General features: G+C 41.8%; 1 protein-coding gene across 2 annotated transcripts; it reads right to left on the bottom strand.

Annotated features, from left to right (window-relative positions):
* Window positions 1-3,341: 3,341 nt before the first annotated feature.
* Window positions 3,342-6,797, bottom strand: LOC140590930 (uncharacterized). Of its 2 annotated transcripts, XM_072712710.1 has the most exons (6): window positions 6,740-6,797; window positions 6,253-6,333; window positions 5,933-6,138; window positions 4,993-5,148; window positions 4,614-4,703; window positions 3,342-4,459 (listed from the first exon to the last, which is right to left on the bottom strand). In XM_072712710.1, the coding sequence occupies exons 2-6, from the start codon at window positions 6,278-6,280 to the stop codon at window positions 4,145-4,147; spliced, it is 795 nt and encodes a 264-aa protein (XP_072568811.1). In that variant the 5' UTR covers window positions 6,281-6,333; window positions 6,740-6,797; the 3' UTR covers window positions 3,342-4,144. The 2 variants fall into 2 exon arrangements, with proteins under 2 accessions (XP_072568811.1, XP_072568810.1); XM_072712709.1 differs by lacking the exon at window positions 6,740-6,797 and having other exon boundaries at window positions 6,253-6,727.
* Between the last annotated feature and the right edge of the window lie 8,775 nt (window positions 6,798-15,572).

Genomic DNA, 15,572 nt, shown 5'->3' with positions numbered 1-15,572 from the left:
GCAACTTCTCCCCGTGTCAGCTGTGAATCTCTTCTCATCCACGGACCCGGTGGAGACGGCCTACTCCAACAATTTGGGGGCTCGTCCGGGATCCCCAGGAGATTCGCAAGATTCGGCTAAGTGTTGACGCAGCCTACTTGGACACAGAGAACTGCGAGGCGCCGACTAGAAGAGGTGAGCAGAGCCTGTTATATCAAAATCTGCACATTGGAGATGTCAAATTGAGCAGTTTGAAGTGTCCAGGTGTCACACCCCGCTCCGTCCGCTCCTACTGTGTGCCACGCCCACCTCATTACCTCCTGTTTTACCCTGATTGTTCTCACCTGTTGCCTGTTCCGTTTACCTAGTCTCTTGTATTTAGTCCACGTCTTGAGTAGTTTTCCCCAGATCTGTCATCGTCAAAGTCCCATGTGTGAGTCTCCGTCTGCTTTGTACCCCAATAAACCCCGTTTTGTCCGTCCTCCTGGCTGCTCTCGCCTCTGCATCCCTGCTCGCCGACTCGCAAGCTGACACCAGGGGCCCGTCGGTAAATTAAGACGGAGGAGAGGTTGCACGCACTGTGTTTATATATTGGGTATGTCTATGTATTGTGTATGCATTGTGTCCAGGTATCGTGCGCAGAGAAATAGAACCTAAAGGAGCGGAGGGTATGGGACCCCCGCAGGGAAATAGAACCTTAAGGAGCGGAGGGTACGGGACCCCCACAGGGAATAGAACCTTAAGGAGCGGAGGGTATGGGACCCCCGCAGGGAAATAGAACCTTAAGGAGCGGAGGGTACGGGACCCCCGCATTGTCCTTGGTGTGGCAACCCCACTATTTGCTGACGAGCGATAGAAAAGCTGGGTGGGAGACCCGTGGAATTCAGGACCCCCGAACTCTAGATTGGGAGGAGGGAATAAGGTCCCCCTCTCTAACAAACAAAAAAAAAAAAAAAAAGAAAGGGTGAATCAAAGCACCAGCTTGGGTGCAGTTGTACTGGTTTGTGTGTGAGCAGCTCTTCCTGTCCAGGGTGGTCGCCATTCTCTCTCTGTTGGTTGAACTTGCCCGTGGCTCTGCTGTCACTGCTTGCGATCTTACAGTTTGTCAGAACCGAAGGGGAGTTCTCAGCAATTGGACACCCAAAAGCGTGCCAGCCCGGCCGCACCCGCTGACTCAGTATGGGCAGGGCCGACAGGTACCTCGGGCGTTCATTACAACTGCCGAGCAGGACCTCGCTTAGGGTGAGTTCTAAGAACACCCCTAGTTTGGACTCTCGGGAGGGTGGGTGACGCCTGAAGGCTATTTTGCCGGCCTTGGTCGAGTCAGAACACCGGTAGTGCGGTCGATAAGCTGACTCCCACCTGGGTTGTCTCAGTTGTGTGTACAGAACACCCCCTTCCAAGTTGACATTGCTGGAGTTTGGGGGGGTTTTGGCTGGGAGCGGGCCTGTTTGACTGGGATTGAGCTTGTGGGATGTGCCCTGTTCAGGAGGGACACAACAGTAAGCTGCTCTGAATATAGTCTTATTGTTTTAGAAGTTGTTGATTTATGTATTGGTGGTGTTTGTTGGTAGGACATTCGACTAAGATAAGGAGATGTACTAAGTGTGGGTGGCTGAACCCACATCCGGAGGCAGAAGGGCTGCTAGACAAGGGATTAAAACAGTCAGGACAGATTTAAAAATGGACCGCGAGTTTGATCGGGAGCTAGATGACAGGGGATGGGCGCCCCCGGAAAATGCAGTGTGGAAGCCACTATTAAAGCAGATCCAGGTGGTGAAGGAATCCATAGAAGGGGCAAGTGGTGAAGGAGATAAGGAAAAGGAGGTAGCTGATGCCGGGGAGCGTATGTGTGTGGGGCGGTTCGAAGCGCCGGGTGTCGAGTAGAGGATAAGCGCTCACTGGGAGAATTACTGTGGAATAAGGAGAGAGAGCATGCGAGCCAACCGGATGAAGCAGCAAGGCAGAGGGCGAGAGCCAGTATAGTGCAGAAAGGGAAGTGGAAAAAAGAGGAAGAGAGGCATGAGAGGGAAAGGAGTGTGTGGGCGAGATTAGCCATATTTTGGCAAGGGACAGAACACCTCCATAGTGAGGAAAAGGGGGAGTGTAAGTCACTCCCTCCCGTAAAAGAAAAACAAGTAAAAGGTGGGGATCGTCCCTCAGCGTATAAGGGTAGGGAGGCGCTCCCAACAGCGCCCCCGGCCCATATGTGCCCCATGATCAATGTGACAGGAGGAACCCTCCACATTCGAACACAGGATACTCAGGAAGTCTCAGACTGTGTCCGGTCTGGGAAGGCAGAGGAGGAGTCAGACAGGGACTCAGACATAGGATCTGAGTGCTCTAGTCAAGTGAAAAGAGACAGGTCAGATGTCCGTGAAAATACAAGGGCACAAGAGCAGCCAGCATTTAGAAACAGAGTATTGAAGGATAAGCAGACGACCTAGGGGGAGGTGGATGTGGTAAACCCATCACACCAGGGAGAGAGCTAGGCCTCAGCGGCCGGACGCAGAAGAAAGTAGAGGTGCTGGGCCAGTTGTTAGGGTTACTTGAGGAGGAGGAGACAGAAGTGGCCCTACAGATAGACGGACTCAGCGAGGAATATATAGAGGGACTGCCAGGCCCGTCTGGAAATAGATACGGCCTGCGCTCCAGAGGCAAGCAGCTCCCCCTACACTGTAAAAAAAGATAAGTTGACTCAACTTAACTAAGTCAAGTCATCTTGTTGCTTTGACTGAGTTAATTTGAGTCAACTTATAGTGTCAAGTTTATTAAACTTCAAAACAGGAGTTGATGCAACATGCCGTCTGTTTACTCAACTTCCTGTATCAAGTAAGTTGGACTTTAAAATATTATTTGAGATAACTTTAAGAGATGTTGGTTGAATTTATTTGATCAAGTTCCTACAACTGTGAATCAAGTTGGCTAAACATGGAATACATAATTGATACAACTTGCGATTTGTTGACTCAACTTTCTGTATCAAGTAATGTGGACTGGAAAACATTACTTGAGAGAACTAAAAAAGATGTTGGTTTAACTTGTTTTATCAAGTTAGGGCAACATTATTATTATTTCTTTTCTCATACTCTATTGCCAAGTTACTTGAGTTTACAGAAATTGCTAGATTTCAAAAATTTAAGCAAACTAATATCTACAAAAAATCTACATGAGAATTGGCCAGTCAAACTTAAATATTAACACATGAAAAAATAGCTGAAAAGTAAGAGATGAAATTATATAAAAAGTAAGAGATGAAAGAGATGAAATCCAATTCAATAAGGACCTTTATTAAAACCCCAACAAGTCCAACTTCACCCAGCCTTGCTTTAAAATTGAGACATCAAAAAAAAGACCTTCCTTGGGACATGTTCAAAATTTTGCCTTTACACTCTCTAACACACTTTTGCTTGGGGCTGCTTACTAACTGAAATTACACTGTTCCACAAATAATAATATAATACATAAAAATAAGTGCAGCCTTCCTTTGGGGAAAAACAATAACTCTCCGAATTCAACTGAGTCAATTGTTGTGGATGTTCAGAGTTGCTGCAGTAATTTGCAGAAAGATTTGTAAAAACAAAACAAACAAAAAAATGTATCTCTGAGAAACTTGCTCAAATGTCAGCCAGAAAATGAACACGTTCAAACATTACAGAAATCTCCACTCTGTTCATGTTTGCTCTACAACATAAAATACAATTTAGTGTCTGCAAGTGACATTTCCTCCACAGAGAGCAATAGACATCTGTTAGAACATAAAAACATAAACTGTTGTGACCCACAGAAAGGCTTTACATTTCCTCTTACTACATTTGTATTGCTTGTGTGAGTGTATGTGCGTGTGTGTGTGTGAGTTGATGAGCATGTGTGTGTGTGTGTGAAAGAGAGAGAGTTAGTGAGCGTGCCTGTGTGTGAAATTTAAACTAACAAACTCGTTTATCTATCTACTTCAAACTAATTTAAACTTTAAACTATAAACTACTTTAACTTAAGCTAACTTAAACTAATTTAAACTTCAAACTAACAAACTTCTTTAAAGTTTCTGGTCCGGCTTTCTTGAGCCAACTTTAAGTTTGTCTCGACAAACTTTTTTAGCAAATGGCAAGAAAATTAGAATTCTTCCTCATGGCCAAATGCAGAAACATCCTCCTGAGCCATCCCTCTAACTGAGCAGTTTATTCTTTAGAGAGTGAACCCTGGGAGTGCACATCTCAGACCCGATTCCCATGAACAGGCGCTGAATCACCTCAAAAGTATATTTCATGTCTTTTGGATAGTCAAGGTTCAGCATGTACAGCAGGCCCATCAGGTTCACAAAAGCGTTGGGTACATCACCAAGATGACGCATGACAATCTTTTCCTCAATGACAATGGCAACATCGTTGTAGGAAACTGGAAGGGGCTCTTTCACATCTTCAACAACCAAAAGGATTCCAATCACCATTCCTTTGATGAAGTCCTCCCCAGGATCTGTTGGCTTCATGCAAAAACAAACAAAAAACAAAAAGGTGCCTGTGCTTTAGACATGTTTGGCTATATAGAGTATCCACACAGAGGATGCCTGAAATGATGTGTAACCATGCCCATTGTAAACTAGTTTTTGTATCAATAAACAACATTTTGCTGCTTACCTCACATCTCTTCATCAATGTAGAAGGATTTTCCTTCATGTACCATGGCAGTCCCTGCAAAGCTGCTGCTCTCTTCCTTTGGTTTGATGCCTGCAAAAACACAATACGTGAATTCAGTTGATATCAGAACTCTGATTTTTGTCAACCCTCAAATGACGGAAACTGAGCTTTCAGTTCAAAGAGGTAACTTGAACTCTGGCCTTCTCTCCATCTACTCCATCTTACAGAGCCATTTTCTTATTTATTCAGTCTGTATCAAATGCCTATCCAAGTACATTAATTAGAGGTTTACTGTCTGTCATAATCTACATCCTGGTCCCTCTCCTCAGTGGGGTTGCACAATTAATGTGGACCACAACTACAACAAATATGCACTTACATCCTTGTCGAGACTCTCCATTAAGGATGTCATGTCTTGAACTTCCTCGAAGTGCTTCAACCGGAATAACTGAAGAAGTTTATGCAGATGGCTGTCCAGACCCTCATAGAATTTATTGATGTCCATTGAAGTGAGCCTGGTGAATTCCTTGGCAATCTATGTGGAGAAGTAACATTACAGTTTTAGTTCAAGTTAAAAGTCACCTAAATGTTCACATTTCAGCACTACAACTGACATGTTGTCAGACATGTGACGTACAGCGGAGACCTGTCTCAAGAGGCATATTTCATTAATATTAACTTCAACCTCAACGATCTGTGTCCTCAGACGGGCAGATTGGCTTGTGTGACAGGTTATTGAGTTGTATTAATGTTTACATCAGACTGATATGTCAGTGCTTTGTTAAGTTGTCATGATAATTCATACATGCTAAGTAACAAGGCTGTAAGTTTAACAAATCAGTATGTACTACTATGATTTAAGTAGTTAAATAAAAATATGTGATTCATATCAGTTCAAGCATTATTTCATATCATAACATATAGGAGTGGCCTACAGGAAATATCAATTTATGTTTAATGTGTCAAATATTCTGTTAGTCATAACAGAGCAAGTTATTGCTTGCGTCTGTTGATTAAAAAAAGATTAAATATTTCCATGTTTTTATATTCTCGGCCACATCAGAAGTCATCAAATTAGTCATAAATTGAATTGTTGAGGGTGTTTTTACTGTTATCAAATGTAAAAATGGGTCACGTTTGACCCTCAACATTATTTAAGCGTTACATAAATGTTACTTAAACAATTTTTTATTTTACTCCCAAATATTTCACTTTAGGAGCACGTGTTCAATGGGAGGAATGTTAGCATAGAGCCCTGCAATATACACAATCCAACATTACTACTTTGCTATGACCAAGAAAAAATGTACACATTTTACCTGTCTTTCAGTAAAAAGGGCAGGCCATCTGACTCTCATTTCGGCCACAGGTGGCTCCTCTTCAACGATCTCCTGTCTTCTCAGTGCGTATGTGGCATTCATTGCATCATCGATGTAGGCCAGGTTTGGGGTTGTTTTTTTCATCTCCTGGACCATCTTTTCTCGATCTTCTTCAAGACTTCTGCTGTCTCTTCCCTGGGGGAGATCTGGAAGAAAATTTGTTTCAGACCGTCTAGGTTTCTTCACTTTGTTTCTCTTCCCTCGCGTGTCCCCAGCACCTCTTTTCTCAGAATTAACCTCCAGTTCTCGGCAGCCCACACCTTTCAATTTCTGTCTGTAATTGCCCATCTTGAACTTTATGCTATGTTTCCATCCATACCATCCAGATGTGGAGCCAGGTTCTGTAAGGCAAGGATGTTTTTCAACAAGTGCCTTAGCTACACATCCAAAATGTTCAAGTGTAGGGTAGGTCATGAATGAATATATTGTTTCAGCAAGTTTGAGCAGAATCTGAGACTTCATGTCCCTTGAAATGGATATAAGTGCTCCACTTTCTCTAAAAGCATCATTGCCCTGCCTGAGCTTCAGCTCAACATCATATGAGAAGGTGGGAATGGGAAAATAAGCTGGCCATTGCTGTGAACGCCGACCTGCAAAGCACTCTGTTTGGCTGCTCAATGAAGAGGATGTCGTCGGAGATGATGAATGAGCTAAAGAGGATGCTGCCAGAGATGATGGTACAGCAGAGCTAAAAGTGTCCAAACTTGAGTCTGAAGAGACAGGGCAGAAAACGACTTGCAATGTCACCTTGTCCTTTGGTAGATCATCAACACACGTGAGGTTGCAGAAGTCTTTGAAATCCTCATCTTCATATTGAAGGTCAAATGAAGAGCGTAACTGCAGTTTGTTTTTCAACACCAGTTTCAGGCCATCAACCGAATCTGGAACAGAGTCCAAGCAGAGCTTTCTAATGTCCTGTGCTGAAATGATCACACGCAACAGCATCTTCTTGCGACTGAGAAACTCTCAGGACTTCTCTGCTGATGAAGAAAAAAAAAAGAAAAAATGTAAGAAAAGACAAAATGAACAATAAAGAAACATTAATAAACATGAACATTCATACACATTTTATTCTGTTTAAATCCTGTTTTTACATTTATGGACATACTGCATGTTTTTCAGAGGAAGAAGAGGAACACACCATTTAAAGTAAAATAACAGCCCAACTATACCTTAATGAAGCAAAAAAACTTTTGATGTCACCATCAGTTTGCCTGCTTTTGTGTATGGATACAGGGGTTGATATCCATTTAGTTCGTGTAATTCCACAATCACCAGTTCAGAAGACTGTTTTTTCATCAACTCATAACTCCGCAGGTGCTCCATGTACCATGCATGATATGGTTCTATGAGGAAAGACACTTTGCTGGACACAACTACAATTTTAACCAGCTTCCCAAAGTCAGGCAGGCCACTGGTGTGCCCCACTGACAGAAACATACCCTCTGAATACTTTGTGCCATAAAGGCAGGCATGGGTTGCAAGAGACACAAGACTTATATTTCCATATTTCAGCTCTACAGCCCGCCTCATGGAGTGCTCGAGTGCATCAGGTGAAACAATTGCAGTGTGTCCAACTTCCAGATCAGGTCTGAAAAGACTTGGCAAGTCTAGATGGTAAGCTAAAGAAAGCTGGTGTTTTGTTGATAGTGTGAGCAAGATGTTTCTGAAATTGTGAGAATCATGCACCACCCTTTTAAAAAAGCTGTGCTTAGCTTCAAATCTAATGGTCCAGAAATCAACCAGGGGACCAAATCTCCGAATCAGTTCGGGATAATGTTCTAAGAAGTGGTGCTTGGGCAGGAGGTGGAAATCAGGAAACACCTCTTTTAATAGGCACCTGTGATCGGAGATTTTACACTCCAAGTAGGCCAATGTCTCTTCTGAAAAATGTCCACTAGCTAGAAGCTCTACTATTTCTTTCAAATCTAACAGAATCCCCCAAGTTTTGTCATCTTCTGGTATAATGTGACCGATCATCAGAGGCAGAAGCCTCAACAGTGTCCAGTTTTCGTGGCAATTCCCACCAATAGATTTTTTCGATGCAAAAGACTTTGAAATTGGATGAGGTCTGTTGGTTTTATCTGTAAATTTGTAAGGGAAGGATTCAATGATGGAATTCAGCTCATCTATTGTAAAGTAATGTTTGGATATCAGAGACTTTATGCATAGACTTAATTCCCGTGGCACTATTCCTTCAAAAAGGTCGTGCATAAAATCTGGGGGGAAGCCCTGGATTGTGCGGAAATGAGAAAGTCTATCGAGAACACAGTCACTCTTTACTCCATTCACAGAAACTAACTGATGTCTGTTTAATTCCAGAAGGTCCTGTTTGTGAGCTTCAACTGTCCGGAGTGGAAAGACTCTCTCCTTTACCTCGTGAATGTCAATATCTTGCCGACTAGCTAAACAAAACCGACAAAATTTGTCGACATTAAAACTCTCATGAAACCCAGCAAGTGAGTGGGCCCCCAAGTTGTCTGCAGACACATACAGCACAGTACCTCTAACAGTTGTTCCCAATTTCTGAACACACAATCCTTGCTGCTCAAGTACTTCAAGGTCTTTTAGCAGTGGTTCAAGAATGGCTCCATACCCATATTTCTTCACATCATTGCTATGACACAGACATGCGAGGTAGATTGACTGTACAGATGATCTATATCGTATAGGTAAATTTGAAATCACCCAATAGACTGCACAGACCTTGTGCTTTTTTTTTGATGTACCTAGTGGGTTGCAAACTTCAAAGTCGTCTATATACAGTCCTAGGGCAATGCTAAGATCTTCTGACGAGAGCAAATTATTGTCTTTGTAATATAGACCATCTCTGTATGTTTTGTACTGAGACAAGTGTTCAATTGTTTCAATATGTCCTGTCTCCAAGACTTTATCTAACACATCATTACGACTTAACAGCTCTGTCAGGACTTTCAAAACCGGAATATAAACAAATTTCCGTCTTGAAGATGCATCTAAAACATATTCAATCGGCTCAATGACTTTAAATTTTTTCTTGTAAAACGTTTCTCTTTTGTATTCAGAGCCAAAAGGCCCGTCTTTTGACAAGAAACTTAGGGGGTTTACTTTTTTAACTATCTCGGTTATAACAGCAGTGACTGCACTGTTTTCTGCCCAATTATGCTTGATCAGTACACTTTCAATTATTTTTGGTGTGCACTCTTCTACAACTGAGCTAATACTATAAAGCTCATTTATTATTTCCTGAGTTGTTGATTTAGACACATGCAAATTTGTTTGCATACGCAGTAAGAGAGATGCAATTTTGTGTTCAAGTAAATCATGCAGATCTTGATCCTCTATTAAATCATCTGTTAAGTCTAGATCGTCTGAATGTGTCTCAAAGTCTGTACTTTCAGAGTTTAAAGTGCCTTGAATAAAAGTTTGATACAGGTTTTCTCGAAAATTGTCAACGGTACAGAGGTGATGTTTCTTACTCTTATGTGCACGAAAAGTACTGTACACTCTCGACTGAAAACTACAGTCTTTAAAGGGACATTTAACAGTTTCCTTATTCTGTAGGTGTATTTTCAAATGTGCAAAATACTGTGTATCACTACAAGTCTCTGAAAAATTGCACAGTTCACAATTTAACCTTGCAGTCACCTGCTTTGAACGGGCTTGACTATGGTCTCTAGTTAAATGTTTTTTCAGAGATGATTCTGTCCTAAAGGAGCACACACAGTCTGCATAGACACAGGGAAGAGGATAGTTCCTTGCCTGATGACAGTGCTTCAGCTTATAATGGACAATTAGTGTGCGTTGGTTCGGCGAGGAGAAATTGCAACACTTGCAGGACCACCTCATTGAAGGGCAGTTGCCCCAAACAGCGCTGTGCTGAAGTGAAGTGCTACACTGAAGTGAAGTAACCCTGTACAGAAAAAATACAAAGAAAGAAAGAAAAAAACATATACAATCGTTATCAGCAAAATTGGGTTAATTATTTTTCATGTAGTATGAAATACTTTTTCTTTTTTAAAGCGGGTCGACCCGATTTTAAACGGCATAGGGCTCCTTTTCCACTGGCCCAAAAAAAACATAGACAGTAAAAGAAATGGACAGAGTGACTTCGTAGATTTCAACGGAGACCAGTGAAGTCTTTTTACAATTTTTTACAAAAACGTCTGCTACGGAGCCATAACGTGAGATACAAGGTAACGGAGCCTTTTATACATCGTGATGTTTCTTTAGAAATAAACCATGGACAAATAAAGTCTTTAAACGCTTCAGATGTAAAGTTATTCGCAAAGTGGCGTCAAAATGAATGGCAGTCAATGGAATGCTAATGGCGGGTGAGCGCCAGGTAGCATCAAAATGGCGCCATAGGAGGTACGAGTTGTGGAGAGAGACTATTTTAAATGTATTTACTTGGACGGCTGAACTGAACGGATTATTGTGAGTTTTTAATGAGTTTCCGCGCTTTTTTCAAGTTGAAGTTATTGTAACTCTTCATAGTGATAGTGTGGCTATCACTACACATGAAAACAATCACCTATCACTACGTGTTTATACCGCATCTAACAACATAAAAAATATAGTCCATACACTACGGCGGTGGTCAGTGTTTTATTGCTATCTCGCTGTCTGTTAATGTTGTGCCAGGTTGATTAAGTGCGAGCAAAGCTTCTTGTACGAGTCGCGACGTCACGTAAATTGGCGGGTTGACCCGGGTAACTATAATGTTCCCACCAGAGCATGTGAGCGGAGCGGAGCGTGAGCGAGGAGCGGAATTTGGTCAGAGCGCGGAGCGGGTTTTCTAATTAAGGCTGGAGCGGTCGCTTTGTCTCGCTCCAATTTCGCTCCGATACCGCTCACACTACAATTTTGAGGCGTGCCCAAATCTACCCAGAATTCATCTGTACAATTATCAAGACTGTTACACAAATTGGCCGAGATGGAATTCGCAAAGTATTTCACAAAGGAAACTGATAAATCATACAAGTGTACTATTCTTATCAAATGTATAGATGACAAGAATGTAAAGCAAGAACAACAATGTGGTGAAACTGTTTCAGTGAGTAAAGATTCACTTTGGAATCACTTTTCTCAGAAACATGAGTGTGCTACGCGAACAAGCGGAAGCCAGAGCAAAACGCGTGCAAGTTTTATATGGTTGTAGCATATCAAGTCTATAAAGTAAATTAAAGTATAAAAGCCTATAAAGTAAATATTGGTAATCAAATAAATTCGTTTTGTCATTCAAAGTAGGTCTAAAAAAAAATAAATGATTTTTTTTTATTTCACGTAACGTAAAATTTTATTTTAGAGACGTGCTGCATCAACAGAAAAAAATTGAGGAATTTAAAACGTGTCTGTATATTCTTTAGGCTATTAAACCCACTGATTCCTTTATTTTTAAGCGTATTTTTGTGTGGAATGCCATTTCCAAACCTGTCCGTTGTTGCCGATAGGTTGGTTAAAAATAAATATTTTCTGTTCTGACTGGCAATGTTGCCGTTGCTCATATTTCTTTATGACATAAGGCTTCGGTTTAAGGTGACATTTGTTAGGCATGCAGATTATTTGTTCCTCTTTTAAATTGGAGCGAGCGTGGAGCGATTTGACTGGAGGGGGAGGACATTTTAGTGGAGAGAGGAGCGGTGTTGAGCGGAGCGGCTTAGTGCGAATTAGAGCGGAGGAGCGGGCGGAGCCAACAGCCTTGTGAGCGAGGAGCGGAAATTCTCACCGCTCCGCTCCGCTCACATGCTCTGGTTCCCACTGTTCACACATTTTTCCATAATAATGAGGACGGGTCTCGCACCGTTTCACATGTATAAGAGTATATTATCGGTGCCGAATACTTGTTAATGTCGAATATGAGGCTCAACCCTACATTAAATACTTGCTGTGACACTCCGGCGCTAACATGCTAACGTATTTTCAAAAAACGAACGAACATGAAATATTCATCACAGGTTATGTTTACGGATCACTTGAGAAGGAGAGACATTAGACGACGAATGCACATTACCAACAGATGAACTAAGTTAAAACAATTTTAAATGTACTTACTTGGACGGCTCGGCTCCGAGGAAAAAAGATGGCGGTCAGCTCGGATTTTCCAGAGTTGATCATGGCGCGTGACGTCACTGCGGGCGCATGCGTGTTGGTTGAAATGTCCACCTTGACCTATTTTCTGAAGTGAACTGAACGGATTATTATGAGTTTTTAATGAGTTTCCGCGCTTTTTTCAAGTTGAAGTTGTTGTAACTCTTCTTGCTGTGTTGTAATGGGCAATGAGTTCTCTCAACTTGACAACAATAGTCCCTCTGACTAAAAGCCCAAATCATTTTTAACAGTGTATTGCGGGGAGCAGGCAGTGGAAGGGAAAGGTATAAACCTTTCTCTATAGGAGATGTGCAGGCCTTGGCAGATAAAATGCCCCCCCGGCAGAGGGGGGAGGACAGTGGATGGAGAAGTTAGACCAACTCACTCAGGGCATGACGCTTGCACTGGGAGATTTCCGGGCGGTGGCAGCCCGTTGCTTGACTAAACAGTCCCTACAGGGTGTAGAAGACAGAGCAGGGACTATTACATATGCAGACAATATGTGTCTGACGATGGTGGTGATGCGCTTGGGTGACGCCATGCGGGAGAAGTTTCCCCCGCCCCTAGTGGAGCAGCCGTCCCAAAGTTTACATGGGACCCTAAGGTTCACCCTAGAGAATATTTGGATAAATGTAAGGAGGATTGGACCCGTCGAACCGGGTGCCACCCGGGGCAGGAAGGGGTGCAGCGGGAGTTGTTTAGGCGGGCAGTAATGGAGGGGGTCCCAGAGGCAGTTAGGTCAGCTATACTGGGCAACCCGGATCTCCCTGGAGCAGACTCCCATGTGTGGAACCAGCATGTAGTACACTACAGGAAGCAGATAAGGAAAAGAGCGACCTTAATCCCATGGGGTCTGAGGCCTCTTTCCACTTTCGGGGTAGTCTGACATGCCTTGACATTTTAAAATATTTCACCTATCTAAAAAACATTTATCCAAAAGTGTTACATTTGCTTTTATTCAGCACAAACTCAGCACCAATAATCTGAGACCTCTTATAATGTTATTATTCTATTTTTTGTTAAAATCAACTTTAAACATATACTTTTCAAAAACCTATTTTCAGACATGCTGAGAAATTGTAAAAAATCACATTATAGACATTTCTAGGTAAAATAAATCACAGGGCCCTGATGGCATCTTACCTATAGTGTTAAAAGAGATGAGGGAAATTATTTGCCGACCCTTAACATTACTGTTTCAAAAATCCTTATCTGAAGGTGTGGTACCTTCTGATTGGAAGCATGCCAACATAACGCCCATTTTCAAAAAAGGGGATAGAAGTAATTTGTCAAACTATAGGCCAATCAGTCTAACTTGTATAACTGGTAAAGTTATGGAGGCTATAATCAAAGAGTAAATGGTAGATTACCTGGACTCAAATAACATTTTGAGGGATAGCCAGCATGGATTTAGGAGAGGTAGATCCTGTTTAACAAATCTGTTGGAGTTTTTTGAGGAAGCTACTCAGGAAGTTGATGATAAGAAGGCCTATGATGTCATCTACTTAGATTTCCAAAAGGCTTTTGATGTTGTTCCCCACAAGAGGCTCTCACTTAAACTCAAAGCGACAGGTATTTTAGGAACTGTAGCGACCTGGATTGATAACTGGTTAACGGATAGGAAGCAGCGAGTAGTTATAAGAGGCTCAATGTCACAGTGGGCCTGCGTTCATAGTGGGGTACCGCAGGGTTCAATTTTAGGACCACTTTTGTTCCTAATTTACATAAATGATATAGACACCAATATATACAGTAAACTGCTGAAATTTGCAGATGACACCAAGGTGGGTGGTGTAGCAGATACTGAACTAGCGGCTCAGCAGCTACAGCAGGATCTTAATTTAATTAGTGACTGGGCTGACACCTGGCAGATGAAATTTAACATAGACAAATGTAAGGTACTCTATGTAGGGAGCAGAAATATAAAGTACAGGTATTTTATGGGACCTACTGAAATAAAGGTAGCTGATTATGAGAAAGACCTTGGTGTGTATGTTGATGCTTCCATGTCTCATTCTCGCCAGTGCGGGGAAGCAATAAAAAAGGCCAATAGGATGTTGGGGTATATCTCCAGGTGTGTGGAGTTTAAGTCAAGGGAGGTAATGCTAAGATTATACAATTCCTTGGTGAGACCTCACCTAGAATATTGTGTACAGGTTTGGTCACCATATCTTAAAAAGGACATAGCGGCCTTAGAAAAGGTGCAGCGTAGGGCCACAAGAATGATTCCTGGTCTTAGAGGAATGTCATACGAGGAAAGGTTATTTGAGCTAAATCTGTTCAGCCTCAAGCAAAGGAGACTGAGGGGGGACATGATCCAGGTCTATAAGATTCTAACAGGTTTGGATGCTGTTCAACCGAATAGTTACTTCAGCATTAGTTCAAATACAAGAACTCGTGGCCATAGGTGGAAATTAGCGGGAGAACATTTCAAACTGGATTTAAGGAAGCACTTCTTTACACAGCGTGTAGTCAGAGTATGGAATAGTCTTCCTGATAACGTAGTGCAAGCTGAATCCTTGGGTTCCTTTAAATCAGAGCTAGATAAGATTTTAACAACTCTGAGCTATTAGTTAAGTTCTCCCTGAGCGAGCTCGATGGGCCGAATGGCCTCCTCTCGTTTGTATAGTTCTTATGTTCTTAAGACTTTTGAGCTCTGAAGCTTATAGACACAGGGGTTGGCTACACATAGGTGAAAGTGACATTCTGAAATTTTATGTAGTTTGATTACTAAAGTGTTACAGGGTTTCTGCAGGTTTTCTAAGAGTAAATTTAAGACTTTTTTAAGATCTTTTTAAGACCAAATAAAGAAAATTTAAGGAAAAAAAAAATATCGTAGGGAAATTCATACGAATATATTATAATCATAAGAATTATGATATTATAATCATAAGAATCATAAGAATATACGTATTCTTCGGCCTTCCAATCGCACTACATGTCTAAATAGCGCGCTTTAGAAGAAAGGGTTCATCTGTGCATGCTTGTCAAGTTCTTCTTCGGGTTACTGACAGATGAAGCAGCACATAACGCCATCTACCGTTCAATGAATATTGAGCAATCTAAGCCATGTAGCACAGAAATTACGCTTTCGCTTCTCTTTAAAATCAAAACACATGAGGAAACAATCCCTCACAAAAATTTATGCCATGATCATATGAATTTAAGACTTGCTGGTCTGATTTAAGACCTTTTCAAGGCCTTAATTCACGGAAAAGTGATTTAAGACTTTTTAAGACTTTTTTAAGACCCACGGAAACCCTGTGTTAGCACTTTAGAGTGACACTCTTTTTCTCAAAGTCAGTGGCCTTCACAATGAATATTGAAGAGGTAGGTGTCCTCACACCTGTAGTAGTTTGCATACTGTCAATGGCCCATCAGTCTGGAATGTCACTGCACCCCACACCCATCACTTTGGAAAGGCAGTTTGAAACGCAAGAAAAGTAGCAACAATAAAATCCCTTTCACAATTTATTGGTAGATGGAATGAAAAATTAAAAACTGTGACTAT

The sequence above is a fragment of the Paramormyrops kingsleyae genome, chromosome 5, assembly GCF_048594095.1.
Source record: "Paramormyrops kingsleyae isolate MSU_618 chromosome 5, PKINGS_0.4, whole genome shotgun sequence".
Classification (NCBI taxonomy): Eukaryota; Metazoa; Chordata; class Actinopteri; order Osteoglossiformes; family Mormyridae; genus Paramormyrops; species Paramormyrops kingsleyae.
The sequence above is the reverse complement of the archived record's forward strand: the minus strand, read 5'-3'. Positions and strand labels throughout refer to the sequence as shown.

Bases quoted from the DNA above. Each gene is read 5' to 3' on its own strand.
- LOC140590930 (XM_072712709.1), bottom strand. From the start codon at position 6,454: ATGAAGTCTCAGATTCTGCTCAAACTTGCTGAAACAATATATTCATTC. The intron at 4,704-4,992 runs GTAAGTGCATAT...GTGTTTTTGCAG, and splicing joins TGGAGAGTCTCGACAAGGAT to GCATCAAACCAAAGGAAGAG. The intron at 4,460-4,613 runs GTAAGCAGCAAA...TTTTGCATGAAG, and splicing joins CATTGATGAAGAGATGTGAG to CCAACAGATCCTGGGGAGGA.